The following is a 24,249-nucleotide window of genomic DNA, read 5'->3' as shown; positions in this document are numbered from 1 at the left end:
CGACACTATGGGCACTTCTTTATCTCACTGGCACGGGAACATTTTGTACTCTGCCTGTGGATTCCACCAGACACTCAATTGTTGATCTGACAGAACGATTATGACGACTACTCTGGTTTCAGGTTTGCATATAGATTTCGCAAAATTATAGTTATTTATTCAGCAGAACTTATTTAGCAAAAATAATCCAGTTTATGGTGATCAGAAAATCAGCAATATGTCTGCAGCCATCAGCAAAATCCAAGTTTAAGATTTTTTGAATATAACTAAAGGCCTTTAGTATCCATTTTGCTTTACCTAACGTTACGATTTCTCACATAAATAAATAATTAAAAAAAAAATAAGCATTACAATCATTAAAAATGAACTTGTTAGCACACCTTGCTCCAAAAACTTGCCCTTTTCTTTAATTCTGGCGCTCACTTTGCACAAAACTAATTAATGCCAAAGCATGCCATTGTTCTTGTGCTTCTGCTAGATTGCGCTGTTATTTGTGTTGCTGTTACGGTTTCTAATTTCCAATTCGTTTGCAGCCTTAGTCGCTTTATTGGAGCGCACTAATCTTCTTCACACCTTCCAAATTGACAGCCACGACATTGTCAGCTGTCGCGAAGTGCCGTTGCTGCAGTGTGAATGTCAAAGTGTGCCAACTCGGGCACAAACCAAAACAAATACGCCAAATAAGCGAGAAACTATAATCGAATAGAAACACCAAACACACATACACACACACACACAAATAAAAGAAAAAACTCATTAATTGCCAATTGAGGCTAGAAAAGACAAAAAATAGCTCCGCTTACAAATAAAAACTAATAAAATGCTGAATGCAAGACAAGCAAATACCGTTTGCCTTTGCATCTTCAACGAAATCATGCCGCACAACATCACTCATACGCCACCTGCACCCACTGCTGGCGCTGTGACGTGCCGCGTTCACTCAATGCCACACGCCTCACATACTCGACTATTTGCTAGCTTTGTATGTACATATGTGTGTGTGTGTGTATTTACTTGGCATCTATGCTTGGTGTTTCGTTGAATTACTTGTAAATACTGACGTAATTGTGGCGCATTGCTTGTCTTTGAGTGGCGTCGTTCTTGATTTTGCTCTTTTCTTGTTATTTAAGCAAGCGATTGCTCCATACCTAGCTTTGTTGTGCATTGTTGTTGACTTTGTTGGGGCATTTACGAAACTAAAAGAGCGCATTTCCGACCTAGTAATCTTGATGCCCAATTAACCTTAAAAGCGTCGCTGGTGGTGCCGGCTGGTTGAATTTGACTGCGCCGCTTTTTGATTTTTTGGTTTCAAGCTTTTATTTCCATTGATTTTATGTACTTTTTACGAAATAATAAATTATTTGTAATTAAAATAATACTACTTTGTTATGGAGTTAATCAATTTGCATTTCGTATTTGGTTTCATGTTTGCAAGCAAAATTATGCGCATCCAAATCTCGCCATGCATAAACCACAGCAAAATAGGTGAGTTAAGGGTTACTCCACAAATCAAATTTAGTTAGGATATGGCAGCCAAGTAGGTCAAAAATTTAGTAAGAAGAGATCTCTTATTATGTTAGGTGGCGCATAAATAGAGATGAGCTGAATTTTCATCAAAAATTCTAAAACACGGAGCAATAATGTAAATCTTTCTGTCTAAATTTCAATCATATCTTTCAGCACAGTTTTGCATCGTTCTTATCGAGTTCATTTTATTTGTTTATTTTGTTTAAGGAAATCAAAGGTTATTATTTATAACATCCTCACCAATTGTATGTATTCTAACCGATTACCTAGTATTGCTTACTTGACTAAATTTGGAGAATTTTCAACGCACAAAATTACTTTATAAGAAAAATTGATTGTTGGATTAATTTATAGAATATTCGTTGTGAAGTGAATGCCTAGTTGTTGCTGTTGCTGTAGAGGTCCCCATTGCGTGGTAATATTTGGGTTATTTTTCATTGAATCCATCTAAAGATAGGCCAAGAAAAGGAGTGTGAGATAAGTGGGGTTCGCTAAATATACAAAGGAATGATTAGAGGATGGACTTATTGCACGCTGGGTTTGCATTAAGCATGTCTGGGTCAATTCTGTATAAGCAGATATTTAACCTCCATTAGTATTCGGAAAAAAATTGCATAAGGATCACTATAGATCACACGTAGCAACTCCGGCTCTTAGTCTGGGATGGGTGGTCGTTGGAGTCCAAGTAGGCCATTCACTGAGAGGTTGTTGATGGATCCACTGTGAATGGCGGTTGCTGCGTCTGAAGTCTGGTCTGAAGCTTCTTTGTCTACGTTTCAGTACATTCAGGCGACCATATCGGCCAATTAACTTATACAATGTCAGCAATGTTTTTTTGTTCTTACTCCATAAGCTGCCGGTTAGAGACTTGAAGATTTTGTTGCGAAACTACAATATGAGGAGAGAAGGAGCACAGGTTCTTTAATATAACACCAAAAATTGTACGGTTATTGACAGTCGGAACAATAGCAATTTGTAAATATATAATAGTTGTGTGGATTTATTGGGGGGAGGGGGGGAGTTAGAGTGTCAAGCTCCTTGCAGAAAAGAAGACAGAAAGATGGGAGAGAAAGCTATTTACTTTCGAACATATTTCATCGCGTTCCTTGCCTTATTTCAATATCGTACAATCATCTGCGTATGAGGTGATAGAAATTCCCTCAGTTGGTTGCGGTAGTTTCGAAACATAGAAGTTAAGCCTGCTGTTTAATTCTTCTTAGCTTAGAGTTTTGTTCTCGGAACAGTACGGGACATTTCCGATTGAGATCAGTTTTCCCATAGTATGCATTTTGATTTAGACCACGAGTTATCTGAAAGTTCATGACGATGAATATTGTGCACTTTCCAGAAGATATGTTGATGTTCTGCTAGACATTCATGAGCATACGTTGGGAGTAATAAGGCCTCAAATGCCTTCTCTGTTAAGGAAAGGAGAGATATTGGCTGATAGGACTTCTCTTTGTTGATATGTTTCACTTGCAGGCTCACACTTTTCATGCATTTCTGCGATTCTGCATTTTTGCGATATCGACCTGAAATGTTTTGCTTTTTTCTTTCTCCCCATGTTACTGCAGTCTTAATAAATATTTTTGAATTTAGTAACTTTGGTAACTGTATCCTCGTATTTTTGTGGTAATTAACACAATATTTTTTGGATTTAATATTGAAATACTTACGGGACGTACGCGTCATGGGTTAAAATATTTTATTCTAACTTTGGATGTAGTTGAAAAAATCAAAAAATAGACTAACTTAAGGAAACGAAAAACATTTAGAACTGTTAACAGAATCTTAGATCTATATCCGCAATAGAAAATCAATGCTAAGATTATAATTGCTAGTCAACCATTCATTTTAAATATATTTTAAAATATTCATCTTAACAGTGCTTGTATAGTATTGCTTTATTTTATTAAATAGCGTCTGTGAAATTCAGAGAAAAGATATTAATTTTTAGAAATTTAATTAATTACTATTGTGGTAGTGAAAACCCATTAATTGAAATATTTTTTTCCTAGGTTAATACAACGTTCAGTGCCATCTGTGACCAATGTAACACCAAAAAAATTATTAGTGTTTAGTATACGCTTGTCTTTGTGAAGTATATAAAGTGGATTCGGCGAGATTTTTGTTCAACAAAGAAATTTATTAAATTTTGTGTGCGGAATCAGAATCAGGACCGGGAAACAGACGATCACTCGGCTGAATATCGAGGCAAAGATGAGTGGAAGCCGAAAAAACCACATCAAAGCAGGTCCAAAATCAAGGTTATTTTGACAGTATTCGTAAAAAGAAGCTGAAATTATGGGTTGACAAACTCTTAATTTCTGCACCACGATAATGCAGCGTCTCATACTGCGTTGATTCTTCCTGAGTTTTTCGCCAAATTTTCATGTGTGCCACAATCACCAAATTCATCTGATTTAACTCCGCCTGACTTTTCTCTATTTAGCAAACTCAAATGGCAGCTCTGGGGTAAACGTCTTGAGTTAATTGAAGACATTAAACGCTGTGCGCATTGAAGCCTATTCCGGAAATTGACTTTCATAACTGTTTCGGGGATTACAGAAAACGTTGGCATAAGTGTATGGGAGCTAAGGGTTTAACTTTGAGGGGGATGACTTAGATTTTGAAGAATAAAGTGAGAATTTTAAAATTATGAGCAAAATCTTACTATATTTTGCTCCTAGTAGTACGTACAGCACTGATTGATGCCAGTTAACTCTAGCAAAATAACTTTGTACCTCAGTTTAGTTGACTTCACCTGCAATCAGTTGGAGACTATAACTGCTTAATGTATTCGACTGCATTTTGTTGTTATATCTTTGCTTGCTTCTTCAAATTTGCTGTACTTTTTATTTCTTTTCACTATTTATAGCCATTCAATAATTGTTGTTTTGGCTTTTCGTAATTAAGCAGCGCCAATCAAGTTGCCACAACTTTGCTGGCTTTTGCCATTTGCGCTTTGTTGCATTGAATTAAATTGTCTGTTTGCTTAGTTGTCACGGAAAAATAAAACGGAATATTATATATAACAACAACAACATAACGTTATATTGCTGTTTGCAACGAAAATAATAACAACAAAAACAAAAAACCAGCGGAATGATGCTCTTTGTGGCAATGGTTAATGTTGTAGGTGGCAACTGCGCTGCAGTTACTTGCTTTGTATGTATATACAGGTGAGTGAGTTACCTGCCACAAAGCTATACTTCGTGCTTGCCGCTTGTGCCGTGCAAAGGTCGAGCTTTGCTTCATCGTATGAATCATTGCCAAGTGGGTGTACAATTTTTGGTTATTAATTTTTGATGGTTGAGAGAATATTGGAATGGAAGCATTAGCACCGTACACTTTTTGTTTGTGTGCACTAAAAGTATTTTGATGGAAAAAATTTGTAACACCCAGTAGAACACAACGGAGACGCTATAAAATTGTATATATAAAATGAAGTTTGAAATTTTGACATATCTTTTTCTTCCTAAGAAGCAAATTATTACTCGGAATCGTCAATCTCATACTACTTTATAATATAGCTGCTATACAAACTAAGTGATCACAAGTAAGTCGTTAGATGAAAAACAGTTTTATCTGACACGGTATCTTCATGGAATGGGCATGTGTTATTATTTAAAACAACGCTATAATATCTTGAAATATTTTGTGGATCGAACTATTTCATTTATATCGTATTACACGTATATCCAAAGGTTGTCATACAAGCTGACCGGAATCAAAATCGGTACGAAAAAGGATAAATAAATTGTGATACCTTTTTAAGGGGGGGGGACTGCTTTAGAAGCTTCAAAAAATCGATAATTTTTTTGTGCTTAAATCTCTTTAAAAATAATCAAAGAATATGTCCCCAAAGCTTTAGATGGGAATTCGAAATATTTTCGGAGCTAGAAGGGAAATAGTGACCGAGCGTCTAGCAGATATATGAGCGATTGGGCAGAAAGTGAAAACTTTGACGCGCGATTTCTCGGTTTTTCATTTTTACGATTTTTCTTAATTGGCAGGCAGGATAGAAAAAAAGTAATCATCCTTTTTTGTAAATGCATTTTTTTTAATCTGCGAAAAATTGTTGAATTTTTCACTTTTTGTTGAATTTTTTTGGTTCATCTAGGAATTACACTATTGAAAATTAAAAGTTTCATTTGTTTTTTTGTTTCAGATGAAAATTGCGACCTGCATCTTGCCCGCCACACAGAAATTGCACACTCGAAGCGCCTCCGTAAATTTCTTCAAACATAAAAACTATCTAATGTATAATAATAAAAAAATTTGAGAAGACTCTTCAAATACATAAGAATAAATCCTAAAAGTTTCATTTCAATCAGACATTTCTTTCCTTTCCAAAAAAATCCTTGAAAATATAGATTTTTTGTAGCCTCTAAAGCAGGCTCCCCCTTAAGCTTAAAGCAAAATATTTATAAAGCTTCAGTGTAGCAGAAGTTGAAATTTTTTTCAGCTTTTGATTTTATCAATATTGTTTCTTTACAGAAACGATTTTAAAAGCTGTTCACTACTTGACACGACTCACGCATGATCTGTACTTGGATCACCCGTTTTATCACATTTCACTTCTTTTATTAATAACCTCTTGTGGTTTTTCTATTGATCTAAGCAACTGGTTTTTACGATTTCTTCCTTTCTACCCTTTATTTTTCCTACTAATCTCATTAGTTCCTGATACATAAGGATCGCTTGTTTTTATTGTGTTGTATATACCTTTACTATCATTTGAGATTTTTGATAGTATTAAAAAGAGCGTAGAGAGAATGAGAAATTGTGCCCATTAGCAGTAAAAAAAATACCGTTAGTATGACATATATCCATATGAAAAATCAGTATGCACACACAAATTAGTATACCACTCATTTATGGCTTTAAGTAGCAATAAAAGGTTCTGTTTGGTTTTACTTCATTTATTTAAAGTTTACTTTCACACATACAAATGAATTTTACTAAAGCTTGCATGAAGTTTACTTAACTTTTCTTGCTTTATTTGTCATATTTAACTCAAAAACTATAAAAAAAAAACGCAAAAAGAACGTTTAGAGAGGCTCAGGCAGGCCAAAGTGAAGGCATAATAAGACATAGCCTTCTAAATTAAAGAAGAAGTGGATACAGAATTATTAAATTTGCAGATTGGGACATTAACGGCTAATTTCAAGCAATGTCTCACAAGCCCTGTTACACTTAATGCTGCTTTTATATTGTTAGCTAGCTTTTTTATGAACCACTAAAAACTAGTCTACAAACAGTTTTGGTTTTTGTTACTAATTTCACGAATTTTCATTTTCATTACTAAATAAAGCGTTCGATCATATGAAATCACACAGCTCGAGCCTAAAACCAATCCAGCGACTTGTGTAGGCCGCCAACTTTATGAGCACCCAACGATATGCTTCATTTAATTTCATTTAGTGGAACACAATAAATAAACTAACGGTGTACTTAATTACAATTGCCAATTTCCATAGGGTAAAGCAATATTTTTGATGCTTGAACGCGTATCGCCTGTTTCGTTTTGCAAACCAAGTTCGTGGCTTAAGTCTTTTGTACGTAGAACAAATGTGAGGCCGCTGGAAGTGCCGGCATTATGCAATAGAGAAGCAAGGAATCAAGAATAAACAGAGCTGAACTGGCAGCAAAAAAATTCTTATGCTGCAGCAAGTCAAAAACTACAAAAAAAATTGAAAAGTAAAGGAAAAACTTTAAAACAAAAAGCAAATCGACCTAAAAAATTCGAAATAAATAAAAATCCAAAATCGAAATAAATAGAACTAAAAACATATCGACGTAAAAATATCTAAAAAAACATTCGAATTAAGGAAATTAAAGAAAAATCAACCTCAAAGAAAAAACCCTCTGCACTGAACTTGCTTTAGACGTAGAACAAAACTTAAGCGAAAACTTAGCAAAAACTTAGCAAAAAACCAACGAAAATCGCGCAAAAATTGAAGCAAAAAAGACGCTAAGCGAAATAGAGAAACAAACAAAAAAACGGCGAACTGCAAGCAGCACAATGTGTCTACATAATGAGCGCCAAATCAGCAATAACAACAAACACAGCTTTAGTTGTTGTATTGTAAGCAATGCACAAAGGCACAAACATATAAATAGATACTAGTATTTATACGTATATACACCTGCATATGCGCATAACATTAGCTAATGATGAAGATGAGTTGAAGGTCGTTCGCAAGTCGCATTAACTAGTTGCAAACAACAACAACAATTGCAAGTATAGCATAGTGCACTGCTTGTAAATAACAACGCTGCACGAATTGCCAGTGCACTTCACTATAAGCACACACCCAGCCACACATGTGTGCACTTAAATGTGTGCTTATAGTGTTGTTGTTATATAATTGAGTAAACGAGATTTTTTTACATTTTCAAGCGAGTAATGAGGAAAAGTTTTAGAATAGCAATTGTATGAGCACCAGTTATTCTGCCAAACGACTAACGCTTTAGATTTATTGAATTACTTGTTGAAGGGGGGGTCATACGTGGTGGCGTTTAGTAAGTTTAAGAACCCTACACTGATAACTGAGGTATTACGAACGAAATAAATGTGTCGACGAATAGCAGTATCGAAGTGTATTGAATGTGATGTTCTTTTGTTTTACAACAGTTGCTAACTGCGACGTTATCAGTCAATAATTGGAGGCTAGAAAGGGATTACTAAAACTTAACATTTCTCAATTTACATGCTAACTCCGATGGTGAAAAAGTGAAAGTGGTAACTACAACTATTTATTTCACTATTTAATGAAGACAGCTTTTCGAAACCAGAGATATTAAGTATTAGTAAGACACACACATCAAAAAGTCTTTGAAGAAAAATAAAATAAATATTTTCTGAGTTACACGGTAACTCTGATGGTGCTAGAAAAAGGTACTCCACTATTTCTGTGTGTCGAAACTTCTGCATGAAGTAAACCTAAATGCAGCTCCTTTTGGCATATATTGTCCCTAAAATAACCAACGGTAAAAAAAGTACAAAAACAAAAAGTTGAATTTTACCCATTATTTGGTACTTTTTTGCTTGCCATGACTCGGAAAATTGTTAGATCTTTCTATAGACAACTATAACAGGACAGGCCGATTAGTAGGATCATTTGTCGTTGACTGAACAAGGTATGCTCTTTAAGCAAGTATCTTTTGAAGGTAAACTGGTAACCACATTTTTTCTACACACGAAAGCCTAGCATTCGGTTCCTACTGACCAATTTTAAATTAAAATTTGGTGATTCTAGCAATTCCAGATAATTCTGAGTATAGGTATACTATGTTTTATTTTTAACATTTGTTTTATGATCAATCAAAAATAAGCTTTACAGAGAAGTCATTGATGTTAATACTTATGAAAAGTAGTTCAGAAATTTTCAGAGCAACGATTTTTTGAGGTTAGCACTGTAATTTTGGGGTTTTAACCTTATATTGCCCCTAAAATATTATCCTTTCACTGGCTGATTTTTATGTGAATATGTTATAGCTTACTCACGAGGTTCAGTTAAACCTACCAAGTTGTGTAAGTGCTTAATGATATTCTGAATATTATATCAATATTGCAATGACGCCTATAGAAATAAGTTTTCTCTATTTAAGCCCACAGAAAGGTTTTAAGAATTTATATATTTATATGTATAAATATATTAGATTTTGTAATCGCAAATTAGATATAAGTAGTGATTTAAAAAAAATATATATTATCAAGAAGTAACAACATAAAATTGTGAAACACCTAAGGTCGCTAAGCTAGAATTTCTTTAATTTTGCAAAACAGAAATCATATATTGTTTATTTAAAATTTGCTTTTTTTATCGTACTACCGAGCTGCCTTTTGGTAATCAATATTTTATAGAAAATTTGAAGGGCGAACAGCAGTGTATACAAAAATTTTAAATAAAAAACAATAACATTAATATATTTTTAATGTATAAAACTGTCAAATAAAATAGATATGTATATCCAAAACAAAATATTATATGTGTATTACCAATTATAATAATAAATAGTTGAACTCACCTTACAACCCTCGCAAGTAAATGCGCCAAAATGAAAACCCGCTGCCGGCTCTCCACAGACCTTGCAAGTCTGATTCATCTGGAAAACAACAAATCAAATAAGAAATTAGAAATTATAATTAACTAATTATATTCAGCGAAAATACAATATACAAATCTGTCAACTTAATAGCATTTTTAGACTAAGAATGACCCTGTTAGATATTAAAGAAGAAGAAATTGTGCGTTTTATTAACATTATGAAAAAAGCTTTAACAAATAGTCCATTAATTTAAATTTATTAAATACATAAAATTTATTAAATTTTTGTTATAATGATTTTGTAAATTCTGAATATCGAATAACCGAAAACAGTTAGAAATATTAGGGTTTTTGCCAGAAAATAAATTTTTCTTGTGGAAATAGCACCTTTTCAATATAGAAATATATACATGCTTTATAAATTTCTAAATAAATTAAAAACTTCTGCTTGTCATTAGTTATTTCACATATCATCTTCAGTTTAACAACTGTTAAAGCTTGACTTGCTATATTTCTGCATAAATGAAAAACATGAAAAATATTGGCGAGTTCGTTGCTTAAGTCTTTGAGTTGGGATGTGAAAAGCGTGCGTTAAACTTACCATATGAAGGCATAAAAAGGACTGACTTTAGTAAATAATTAGCTATATATTATATAACTATTAAAAAAAATTTAAATATAAGATTTTTTTGTCAGGAATATAAGGAAAAAATATACGTAAAAATAACTCGGTTTTTAAGCATCAATGAATAACAAAGATTAGCACATCTGCAGAAGCGTTCAATTTGAAATATTTAGCTTATCATATTAATCTTTTCTTGCATAAGATGAAAAATGTCTTTTAGTATACGACTTTCGAAAAAACTAATTAAATATGGTCTGCGAAAAAATGTTATAGTCAATTAAAAAATCGTAGTTCAAATTAAGAAAAGAAAAGAAACCCGTTCCAGAAGCAATAAAACTAAAACTAAGCCCCAGAAATAAGCCTCTCAAAAATCAACACTTAAACCTTTTAATAAAGCAATAAATTGCACACCAACAAAAAGGAGTAAGAAAAAAATCATATTTCAATTAAAAGCAACAAATGCTAAGCAAATCGCGATTGAAATCTGAACGTGCTGCAAACTGAGGCGAAACGCGAAAATTCACACGCATGTTCGTGGGCCATAATGGAGTGCGTCGCTGGCAGTTTATGGCTGCCAGCTATCTTTTTCTGCGCTCCATTTGTGTTGTAAAACCACGTTGCTGTTTTTGCTGTAGTGATTGCACATGCGCAATAACGCATGTTCGGCGCAAGAGTCATAATCGCAAGTGAGCGGCCGTGCTGCCAGCCACCTTCAGAGCAGAGCTGCTGGTGCAATACATATCATAAAATTCATATCAAATGCTTGGCGAGCGCACGGCAAAAGTTGAATGCAAAAACAAAAAAATGTTAACTAAAGCAAGAGGCTGCGCCTGCGCAGCACTCGAATGTAGATGGAGTCAACTGATGAAATCTCGAAAGTTACATATGAAAAATTGCCCCTGAAGCGGCGCTGAATAGATTAGAAGTGCACAGCTTAAAGAACAGCGCAGCGACAACATTTATTGCCTGCATATATATGGTCAAATATATGTATATCTGTGTAAATGTTTATGGCAAAGTAAGTGGCAAACGGTGTTTGCACGTTTATAAAGCAGCAAAATAATTTGTCTTTTATTTTTATTTGCTTGCACTCTAGTTCAATTGCAATCATCATGCAATGAGTTACTTTCTCATTCGCATGCGCCGATGCGCCAACCAGAGCATTTACATTCGCCACTCACCTTTGAATCTGGCGAGTCACCATGGAAATCTTCATTGCATGTTCACTTTTACATTTGTTACGTGCTTTATTTTATTCAATTTTATTTTATGTTGCTTTTTATGTGTCAGGTATTTGTATTTGTATCAATAAAATTATTGTTATTTTTGAGTTTTTGCTGTTGTTGCTCTGTGTTTTGTGTATGTTCACATTGAATTTATTGCAATGCAAATATTTATCAACAAATTGCAATCGGACAAGGCCAAGGACTCGTGTTACGTCGCTGCTGCGGCCGAGGCTCTTGCTGCTGGTGCTTATGCCATAGTGATGGGAAATAAAGTTGGCTTTAAGCTGCGCACAGTGGTATAAAATTTGTGAGTTTGGGTTAATATTAGCCACAAAAATGTATTATTTGTTTCTTAAAATAATAAAACATCGTTGAACTAAATTTCTGAGTATTCGAAATATACTTTCATATCTTTATAATTAAATAAGCTGAAGTGGAATGATTTGAATATTCTAAATTATTTCCATTATTTTTAAATTAAATTATTTATTACACATAATTTCTCGCCATTTTTGTAACTGGTGTCTTTATTAAAATTTAAGTTTCAGGATCATAGCACAAGATTTGTAACGAAAACTTCAGTTAACAAATTGGACGACTATGTTACCTTATTGAGCAGAATAATTAACAATTAACTATTTCATGCAATATTTTTCGGGTTCGGAACATTTGATCTTGTACTTACAAATTTTTTTTATAGTAATATCTGCTGTTTTAAAGATCAACCGCCATTCGGTTAACCCACCATTGCTCTCAAAATTTAGTTAGTGTTCCGTTTAGCTTATAAATTTCATTCAAAGGGGTCTTAAGCAAAGCGTAAGAAGATCACCCATGGTGTTTTTTGCTTAAATGAAATTCTATATACCTATAAAATTATAGTGTTAATTTTTCATTCGAAATAACCAACTCTTATTTTTTATTTAAGATTAATTTTTTATCAGTAAAAAATAATAGAAATATATATATTTACTCTTTTAAAAGTCAAATGTTAATAAACTATGAAAGTTTTTTAAATTTTCTGAGAAGTTGAAAATTTTGTGTCTTTATTTTGTTCCTAATTATGTTGCCACAAATTTTAGAAAGAGGGGAGGTATAATGGTTGACTTTGGACTGACAGCTCGAGACTGCAGGAATTGTTTGGAGCATAGCACTAAGCAAACAATGAACATTTCTTGTGCACCTATCCCGCATTGGCAAGACTACGCTGTAAGCATCTGAGCTCCCCACGGTACGATACGCGGGAGGTGGTACCGATAGTGAGGCCTCAGACTTCTGTTGAAAAATAAAAGTAATCACGCAAACTCGATCACTTATAGGGACAAAGACTCACTGCTTGAACAGTTTTTATACACCACTGTAATTTTTAAAAGATTGGGTAATAAAGACTCTCTGAAAATCAAGACGCGATCATAAGCAATAAGGTCAGCTTTTCAAACCGGGGCTATCAATAAAAGCTTAGCTTGCAACGGAGTATAATACATTTGATTCAGAGGAAAAAAAATCAAAATTATTCAATTCTTACGACAGCCAGTTCTACGGTAACAGAATTTAGCAGGATTTAGCAAGCCGTTAATTCGACGATAAATAAAAATAATTTTTTTTTTAAATAAAAAAAGTAAAAAAAAAAATATTTTATCTGATTTTTGAGAATTACAACTTGGTTTCTTCTGGCTAATCCTCTTTAAAAACTGGGGTAGTGAAAAGCTTGATTATTAAATAAACTTATTGTCGTGAAATTTGGATTTGATCAGAAAAACTATTTTTTTGTAAAATAATGGCGTGTATTATTTTCAAAAATAATTTTTTCTTACACCAGTACAAAATTCTTGCACAAAAACTTGAGTAAAAGCTCCATAGAAAAAAGCCCACTGTGTTAGAGCAAAAAATGTTTTTAATTTTTTCTAACTTTGTTAATTTTGCGCGAAATATTTAAATAGAGCAGTGCAAAAGACAAAAATGCATGACAACAAAAACAACATTGACAACAAATAAGATAGCGAAGACAGCCCTTGTAGACATTTCTAACAACAAGCGTGCGAATTTTCATATTTATTAACTTAACCGCGGGCTGTTTACCGATGTTTTCTTTGCTTTTGTCTTTATTTTCATTTTTGTTGCAACATCTATTTGTCAATGCAAATTTTGCTGTACCTCATGACCTGCTTGAACGAATACAAACTAAAAACCTAACACCTTTGGCTTGCCTTTTACGTGTTGCCACTTCTTCCCTTTGCTTTTTTACATTTAACATTTGTCGCTTGTAGCAGATTTTCTCCACAAATTTTATTTATGGCATCAAGATGATTTTTCAATGAACTAAACTGCATGAAAAGAGAGTGTGTAAAAATTGAGTAAATGAAAATTGAAGTTAGCGCATGGCTCCAGATTGTGTTGGCAACACGAAAGAAATTTTTAATTTGAATATTTATGAGCTTACAAAATGTTGCATGTCGCATGTTGCATGCCACAACAGTAACAATGGCAGCGTAGCCACTGCGCACATTGTTACGATTTATTAGCGCTGATTTGTCGCTACAAAATTTATTAGCACGCTGCCGTGTTGTTGACAACTATGAGTACAACGCTGTGACAATAATCGCTATATGCAAATATATATGTATGTATGTATATATGTTCTCTATGTACTCGTCAGTGTGTGCATGCTAGTAGAAGCGAAGCGGTCCCTCTTTTTAGGGATTTTATACAAATAAATGTATCTTACTCATACATTTTCGGAAAAGTTTGTTTCTTAAGTCTTCAGTCGAAATGTTAAGGTGTTCGTTGCTTTAGTTTTACGTAAATAGGCAAACGTGAAAACTTCATAGGAATAAAACGAAATTAAATCAAAATGAAATTGAAAATTGCAATCAGGAAAACAAAAAAGAAATATTTTTAAATTTACAAAAAACTTAAGATAAATAAAAAAGGTATGATAAAAAGGTTATGTAAACAATCATAACGTTTAAATTAAAAAAAGTGTTAAAATTAAATTAAACTACATTAGTAAAATTAATGCAAAAAATAAAATTATGTGATTAAAACTAAAATAAATTCCAGAAAAAATTAAATAGTAAAAACTAAATTTTATATTAAATTTCAAATTTACCATTTTTAAAAAAATTAAAATTAAATTTTAAACTTATTAAAATCAAAACTAAAATAAAATCAAAATTTATAAAAATATTAAAATTTAAAATAAATGAAAACTAAAATTTAAATTTAAATTAAAATGAAAATTAGAACTTAAATTAATATTGAAAATAAAACGAAAATTATAAAATAAATTAGAGATAAAAAAATTAAAGTTTAAACTTATTACAATTAAAACTAAAATAAAATAAAAATTTAAAAAAATATTAAATTTTAAATATAAATGAAAACTAAAACGAAAATTAGAATTTAAATTAATATTGAAAATAAAACGAAAAGTAAATTATTTATTAATTAATTATTAAAGTAAAGATAAAAAATTAAAATTAAAATTTATTACAATTAAAACTAAAATAAAATAAAAATCTAAAAATTGAGAAATTAGTTAAAATTAAAATATAAATTAAAACTAAAAGTAAATTTAAATTTAAATTCAAACTAAAAGTAAAATCAAAATACAAATTAAACTTAATTAGAGTTAAGAAAAAAAATAAATTAAAAATTATTGAAATTAAAATTTAGTTTCGTTTAAAATTTACTTTCCTTTATAATTAAAATTTGAAATTTAATTTAAAAAAATTTTAAAATTGAACTGAAATGGAAATAAAATTAAGCATTACTAAATCCTAAGTAACGAAATGTCATAAATTAACTAAAAATAAAATAAAGTATATATTATGAAAATAAATGCTAATTAAAAATTATTTATTTTTAAAATAAAACTTCTATCAAAATTTTAATTTTAATGACTTTAGCTAAAATATTTATTTAATTAAATTTAAAATAAAGAAAAACTGTTCTAAATCAATTAATTTAAATTAAAAAGCAACAAATATATATAATTTCTACAAATGCAATTAATTAAATTTTTAAATCTCTTTCCTAATAATTTTCAAATATTATGTTCAACCGCTATCTATATTTCATAAGCAAATTAATTCAATTTTTTTCATCTCATATCTCTTTCTTAAATAAAAAAAATATTTAAGGCTGTTTCGAAAGCTCTCCTAACTTAAATTTACTTAAAATAATGCCTTTCTTTAATTATTTTGAAATAACATTTATTTCTGATATTTTTTCTGAGTAATTACTATGTCCGCTCTAGCCGCGCTGCTATTTATAACGAACGTAATTCATTTTAATTATTTTATTGTTTCTTTTGATAGCTGTCAGCTTAAGCTGCACGAGTAGTGGCAGCCACTTGCAGCTAATTTGCACAACAAGTACCGAACGGGTTGTGAAGTTCGTACAAAACAAAGTATATGCACATATTTATATTATAAAAGTGACGAGTGAACCTGAAAAGGTGGTTGCGCTGTCTGCCAAAATGGTTTGAGTGTACGAATTTGGCAACTCATCACAAGCAGTGCAAATAATTAAATGCTGTGTTAGAGTAATGGTGGGAAGAGATGGCGAAAAATGCATGAAAATATTTGAGTAGAGTTTTTTTTACCAAAAAATGCAAAAATACAGGGTCCTTAAAAGTGAGCGAATGCAGGAAATAAAAGAGTTTAATTAACCAAAATAAAATAAAAATAAGTTTCGAAATTTCGTTTTCTAAAAAAATACTCAACTACCAAGATTATATTATCGTCAGAAACGTACAGCATGAAGTTCTCAGTATCATACATTTAAAAGAAAAAAGTATTTACACTTTATTTTAATATAATTTTTTGTAAAATATAAAACTAATATTTTTTCATGAAAAGTCTAAATTTGGCTAGTTGTGCTCAAATAAAATAACTTGCCAAATCATTTCTGCAAGTATTTGAAATTTATGTGGACTGACAACCCTTAAGCCAGACAGTACGTCAGCAATGACAACACTTCCACAAAACAGCAACAGAACAACACCAACAACAACATTGGTGAGCAGTGCTTGGTGGTAGCAAAGGTGGCAACGGTTGCTGCTTCCACTGCTGCAGCACAGTTCTCACATTTCTGCCAGTCATTCAACACGTCCCGCTGTGGTGCAGCCAAACAGCTACCAAAAGCAATCCACCACTGTATGTCTCAAATAACTGGCAGCTTGGTGCCTGCGATTTTTGCTCCTACAGCAGTCAGCAGCAGTTCAACCAGCTGCCCAGCACAAATCATGTTAAATTGAATTGAAATCACATAAATCAAAAGGTGGCAGCACAAATCGCTTATGAATCAACATAATTACTGTGAGATTTGAGATTAGATTTGTTTGTGATTTTTGATTGCTACACATTTGTGTGTGATTTAAGCACAATTGCTTTGTTTGTTAGCGTATTTATGTATCTATGAGAGAGTTAGTACATGCTTTAGCTGAGCAACATTTTTTGCGTGTAATGGTGAAACAAATCTAGTTTGAAATGCAATGTTAATTGAATGATTGGAAAAAATTCGTGGTAAAAATGAATTTGTTGCGACTTTTTTCGCAGAAATTTGGCAACAAAAAAAAACAAAAAATTAGAAACATAATTAAAGAAAACAAAAACACAAAATTTAAGTGGTTATGGGACTAAAATTATGAGTTTTTTTTATTTATATGTAGTGCCCTTATTTCAGTTGATCATTTTTTTAGCAAAAGTAATAATCGTTAGGAAAGTGCGATGTATATAAGTAATTATAGTGTACAGTTTTTCACCACGGCAGTGAAAGTAAACGTAAAGTTCAATTATTACTTGACATATACTCAAGAGCACCATAGCTTTTTTATTGTTTGGAAACACAGAAAGGTGGAAAGTGCCGCCAAAAGATGTTTCCGAGTTCCGGAGTGATTTTTGTTAGAAAATATTGTGCAATAAGCTTAAAAATGTTATTATTATAAATAAATATAGACAAAACTTTTAAGCAAGCTCAATAAATATTTCAACTACTAACATTGCTGGGGGAAAGAAGTGCTTCAAAATTTCAAAATCGTTCAGAATTGAATAAACTTCACAAAATACAAGGCATTCTAGTAAAGTGAGTGGGAGTGAGAAAAGGTGGGAGAAAAATTCTTAATTGGGGAATGAAAAAAATTAAAAAACAGAAGGCTACAAAAAGAAACAGGAAAAAGGAGAGAGACAGACAACTATTTGGTGTACGAAAGTGATATATGAGTATGCTGGCCCGCTTAAAATAGAGGGCTAAGAACACATCGAGAGTAAGGAAAACTAATAATTTTAATTCTACTTTTGAGAGTTTGTTTTCTAAGAAATATACCTTATACTATTGTAAGCAATCTCGCATAGTAACAGGCATATTTAAAGCTAACTTTGCCGAGGTAAAAGCAACTCTTTCAGCAATTAACTATAACTACTGAACAAACATATGCAAATGCAATATTCTAACTCAAATTTCAATGAAAAAACTAAACTTTAAACTTTATTGAATTAAGGTAATTAAGTGACTTAAGTAAGCTAACACCCTTTCCTGCTCCTCATCTGCCTTTTGTTTCCAAGCCCATATTTTCTTTAAATATTTATTTAATTTTCTTTAAATTTCTTAAACAATTTTCTACCTTAAGTCCATTGCCTTAACAACATTTAATCACTCTACTAATAAACACCAATTATTCTTATAAGCTATATATTTACATGCAATAATTTCTTTCTTTTCATTCAATTTTTACAGCACCTAATAAATTTTCGCTAATAAGCCAACGGTCAACGTCAATTTCTCTGCTGCATAGCATATTTTATAGCGCCAAGAAATATTAATTTTATACCAATTTGCTAATTGCACTGCAGCCACAAAGCCACAGAGCGACACAACCATGATTAATAGAGTGTAAACTAAGAAAATACTTGTCATTAAATATAAATAAAAGTAAACGGTATACAAAATAAACAGGTTAATTTGATTAGCTGTCAAACGAAAAGCACATAAGAGAAACAAAATAAAGAGATGGGATTAAATTGAGGAATAATAAAGACAAATAAACAAGTATTACGTCAAACGTTGCATAAAATGAGCTTTAATGCATGGAATTCAGGAGAGTGGGGTTAGATGGATTAATGATGGTACAAACAAATAAAATATGATTGCTTATATGTATATATGTATGTAAATAAAAAGGTGTTTGTTCTTGCTAACTGTAAATACAATATATTAGGCATTAATATACTACTAGCTTTTAGAATTAAGAGTTGACTATTATTTGTAGTCAAAGCGTCGGACAGAAGTAAACGGCGTTCAGTTGTGTTAGTAGGTAGTTGACATAAGTACAAAATATGCATTAAATTTGAGCGTAAAGCGCATAAACAGCGCTAAGTGGCTGGTGCTCGCGAAGAAAGTTGAATTTAATATTTCATTCACTTCTTCCAACTTAGTATGTTAATAAAATAAATTAAAAAATGATTGCATATATACTAAATAAATGAAGATCTCAGCGCCTTATTTCAGGCGTTTAGTTTTGGACTTAATTTAAAATTGGTTTGCGTAAACCTGGTTTACTTAAACCTGCCATAACATAAACTTGGTTTACTTAAACTTAACATATCTTAACATCGTTATTTCGTATCGTAATTTAACTTAACCTAAACTCAAATTTAACTTAAACAGAACTTATTTAAAATTGGATAGGCCAACTTAGGATTAAATTAAACTTACCTTATTTTAAACTTTGTTAACTTAAATTAAGTCTGATTTAATTCTAAGTTTTATAAACTTAGCCTTAACCTACTTTAACTATAACTAAAATTAACCTTAATATTAACTTAAAATCAGATAAGTTAAAATAATAAAATAGTAAACTTAGCTTAATTTAAAACGTGTTAATTAAAACAAGCAAGACAGTCTAATTTCAGCTTATTTAACTCAACTTAATTTGACTATATTTAACTTAACTTAACACAACTTAACTTAACTTAACTTAACTTGACTTAACTTAATTTAACTTAACTTGACTTAACTTCATTTAAGTTAACTTGACTTAACTTAACTTAACTTAACTTAACTTAACTTAAGTTAACTTGACTTAACTTGACCTAACTTAACTTAACTTCATTTTATTTAACTTAACTTAACTTGGCATATTAAGCTCAGAAATCTTAAATTTTTCCCACAATTAACTTAACTCACTTAATTAAACTTAACACAACTTTTTTATCGCGAAAATTCGTGTCCATTTTTCAAGTTTAACTTATAGTATATCTTATACATATGTATATCTCAGTACTATATAAAATTATTTTCAATTTTTTTTGTTGTTTTATTTTTAATTTGATATAAATATTTATATTTTGATTCACATATAGTTCTAACCTAACCTCTGCTTATTCTCGATATTTTCTTAATTAATCAAGTCAGACCCTTTTAGTAAAAATCTGTTGATTAGTCGAATTAATAATACAACGGGTTAAGGACGGCACTTTAAAATATGCTTATACTATATACACTTATTGCACCGCATAAATATCTCAATCAGCATAGCCAGCAGTTGACATGCTGTTCACCTTTTTGCGCACGAGAATTGGCGCAGTGACCAAAGTGTGTTGGAGACGTGACTCGCAAAAGCGCACGCCGCACCGCAACCCATAGCTGGTTGCACATTCCCATATGCAACTCACCGTATGCTTATTTACAGCGCATGCGCATATGTTTAGTAGCGTTTATATTTGCACTTTGCAAGCATTCTTGGTCCTATGTCAACGCGTTTGCTCGTAAGCGTTTGTTAGCGTTATGCGTTCACATGCCAACACGTAGCAAATGAGTGTGAACGCGCGCCTTCGCCGGCTGAGTGTGAATTCTAAAGAAAGTTGTTTTGTGTATGCCTGCAACTAAATGTTGCAATTGCAAGTGTAACGAAAACATGTTGCTTGCAACAAATGTTGGTCGCACGTGCGCACAAGTGCTAATATACTACATCTATGTTTAGGTATGTGTATGCGTGTGGCAATATGTTTCCGTAAAAATTCCAAACAATTCGCACGAGTGACTTAATTTTAAGCGGAAAGGTGTGCTACGTGATGGACAGCAGATGTTTTTAAAGAAAAAGTGGTACATTCGATGAGTGTTAGAAGCTTGCATTCCTGTGAAAGTTTGCGTAATTGGTATACATATGTATACATACTTGTATATGCAAAGTAGTTTATTTACCCATATACAACGGAATGTCGGAAAATGTGATATTTTTAACCGTGACCTCATCTGTGAAATCTCTGCATTATTAAGGAATGTTGAATAATAAAACCTATATTCTAAGGAAATTTTCTGTAAATCTTCTTAGTGTTATACGAGTATTCCGATGAATTTCGAAAAATAATTTTTTTGCTTATATATAAAGCGAATTCACTTATATTTGAAAGTGCTCTCTGAAATAGTTTACCTCAGATTAATCGGCTTCCTAAACTTTCCTATTTTATTCAAAATGCTATTTTCGGAGTCAGTGAAGTAAACTTTTTCGAAATGGCTGGACGAACTTGAAATTTTCACGCGTCTTTCTAGATATATTTGCCAGGTAATGATTGAATAAAATTTTTTATAGCATTTAAAATTATTGTGTCCCAAATTTTTTGCAAACAACCGCTGTTTTGCAAGCATCAACATTTAAACTAATGCTTCGACCATTGCATGTACTCATCTATGGTAAAAAATCATTTTGTTTACGTCATGAATGTATTTATTTATAAAAAAACGGGACCGATTTGTCTACTGTGGGTCACACTGAGACGATCCCTTAATCTGCAAATTCCACCAAAGCTCAAAAGACTTAAGCAACGAACTCGATTTCGAAAATAGGATTATCTGTTAAAATATGATATGTTATAGCTGATTAAAACGACCTTTCCATGGTATTTGACTTGAACAAGGGTTCAACTGAAAAAAATAGTATATTTTGAGTATTATATTGGGGCATTATATAGTTGTGGCGCTGTCGTATAGTGAGCAATTATGATTAATGACAAAGAAGAAACTCAGTGATTTTAAATCACCGATTTGTTGTAAAATATCAACTGCGAAAGCTATTTTTTTGCTTAAAGTGGCCCTTATTGCCTTAAGTCTGGCTAAGATTTTAGGCTAAATTTTCAATGCAGGAGTCATATTATTCAAATATATCTTTTTCAGTGTTTGTCGAGACATAACCTTGATGTAATACTCATATTATCTTTCAAATAAAAAAGTCTTATTTGGAAAAATGTTAAACTTATTGTGAGAACAAAAGCAAATATAATAATTTACTTAAACAAATTATCAATCTTGTTCTCTAGAAACAAAACTTTTTTCAAAACTATGTAAAAGTATTTAAATATCATGAGCTTTATGTAAAAATCTGAAAAAATAACACTGGATTATATGAGATTTACCAGTTTTAAGCAAGTTTTCATAGTAGTAGCAAATGCTTTAGGTTTCATAATATCATTAAGCTCATAAATTTTCATATTCTACTTGGGGATTTTTTACCAAAGTTCCATATTTTTGATAAAAAGTTATTTTTTTTTTATTATTGAATAATATTTTCTGCTAAGCAAGAACTCCGTAATTCGTGAACTTTCAAAACAAATAGCTATAGTCGCAGATATGAGCAAAAATAAACTAGAAAATATAAGAAACGTATATATAAAACAGTGCATACACATACAGTATACCTACACATGCCCACATATAATAAGTATAAGCAGCAGTCGCTCAAAACTGCACTTCACACAAAACTAAAGTAAAAACTATTTATTTTACTTTTATTTTTTATTTAACTTCACTGTTTATTGCAAGGTTTCGCGGACAATTAGCTAAATAAACAATTGATATTAGCCATAAATATTGTACTCGCATATATTGTAGAGCTAGCACACACATACAAACATACCGTTTTGCATAAATCAGCAAACTGGCTGGCTATATGCATATGGTTTACTAAAATCATTATTTTTCTACAATTTTTTTCTTCAATGTTTTTATATTTGCAATTTATTTCCTCCCTTCAACTCAGACAGTTGACAAGCCACAATCACTGGCGAGTCAACGCAAAAATGCCAACCGCTTGTTGCCGCATAATTGAAGGACCTCGAGACGGCAAGTCGGTGACGCCTCAACTGTGAACGCCTCTTCGACTCTTATTTGCTTTGGTTTTGATTTCAAATGATTCCACTTGTCATGTGCTCATAGTAGTTTATGCTAATTTAAATATATTTATTGCTCACTGTATGAGTGTTTGCGATTGTGCGCTCATTATTATTACTTTGATTGATGTGGTTGCCCACCATGGCTATTGCGCTTGTTTTATATAGCGTATTTTTTGTGATGGTGAGCCACTTTGCAAACATATATACTAAATATATATTTACATAAGAAATACTTCCGCATTAACTGTGTATGATGCTCGCTGGTATTTTTTTTATATTTAATGCTTGATTAGCAACGCTTGTCAAAGTTCAACAACTGTCGGCCGCCCACTTCTTGGTCACTAATTAGTACAACAACAACAAATAAAAACTTTTAAAATATTTTTTTGGGTTATATTTTTGCGTAGCAGCAGTGCAAAAGCGTTAAAGGTCACTAATTTAAGTGACTGCGCATGCTGGCACTTGGTACAGGCAGTGCGCATGAAAGACTTAAGCAGCGAACTTGATTGGAAGTAAGTGAATATTTTTCTTGTAGTTATGTTATTTAACGTTATAATAAATATGAGGAAGTGTTTAAAAAAAACGTAAAAAATAATAATTAATTAAAAAAATAAATATTGAAAATAATTAAAATAAATTGCGAAAATCTATTAAAAATTAACAAATAAATAAAAAAGAAGAAAATATATAGTAAAACTTTATTCAAATAATAAAATTGAATATTGTTACGATGGAATGTTAAACAAAAATAATATTTTTCAGAAAATGTTTTAAGCCACTACTTCAGAAAAAAATATTGTAAAAAATGTAAAAAAATTTGAAAAACGCCACAATAAAAATAACAAACAAAATTAAAAAAAATAAAAAAACATGAAAAAATGCAAAAAATTAAAACGAACTAAAAATAAAATAAGTCATAATAAAAAAATTAAATATATTCCAGGATTTGTGTTTATTTGATTAAATTAATGATAATTGTAATTAATTGATCTAAAATCAACCAAAATAATATTGGAAGATGTTACTGTAAAAATGTATTAAAAATATAAAATCATTAAAAAATTAGGTAATATACTAGGAAATAAAAAAAATAACAAAAATTAAAAATTAAAATGAAATTAGTAAAAAAATAAATTAAATTAAATCATAAAATTGAATATGAACATTGCTACGAGGCAATGAATCAAAAACACGATTTTTTTTATTTTTTATTTTTTTTTTTAATTGAAAAAGGTAATTTAATTACAATTACAATTTATATATATAGCACTAGCGTTTAAGCCATTGATATTTCATTTAAAATGTATTAATTATATCAAACTCCCCATCTTTACGGTATATTTGTACTATTTTTCCTAAAAAATGTAAATTTTAGCACTGCCTACTCTATTTGCATCACTACTTGCGTATGGCGCCTCAGCAAGGGTAATAATTTGTATGCTTTTACACACCTCTTATTTCAATTTACTAGCCAAATATTCATTACAATAATTCAATTTTGCACAATTACCTTCCACTCCCACACAGTTAAGCATTCATTATGAATTAAAAATTTGCAACACGTCTTGCTCTAGTTTCGATATCAAATTCAATGTTTTACATTGTGTTTGGCTGACTGCCGATACTGTTGGCATGGCAAACGGCCAAAG

At 31.3% G+C, this 24,249-nt stretch overlaps 1 protein-coding gene across 1 annotated transcript in view; it reads right to left on the bottom strand.

Moving 5' to 3' along the window:
- LOC120782030 (knirps-related protein) overlaps window positions 1-24,249 on the bottom strand; it is an 82,492-nt gene that overhangs the window by 5,257 nt on the left and 52,986 nt on the right. The window contains exon 3 of the mRNA XM_040114186.1: window positions 9,565-9,642. Within this exon, the coding sequence (XP_039970120.1) occupies window positions 9,565-9,642 (78 nt within the window). The remainder of the gene's footprint in view (window positions 1-9,564; window positions 9,643-24,249) is intronic.

This window comes from Bactrocera tryoni, unplaced genomic scaffold (genome assembly GCF_016617805.1).
Source record: "Bactrocera tryoni isolate S06 unplaced genomic scaffold, CSIRO_BtryS06_freeze2 scaffold_9, whole genome shotgun sequence".
In the NCBI taxonomy this organism is placed as follows: domain Eukaryota; kingdom Metazoa; phylum Arthropoda; class Insecta; order Diptera; family Tephritidae; genus Bactrocera; species Bactrocera tryoni.
The sequence above is the reverse complement of the archived record's forward strand: the minus strand, read 5'-3'. Positions and strand labels throughout refer to the sequence as shown.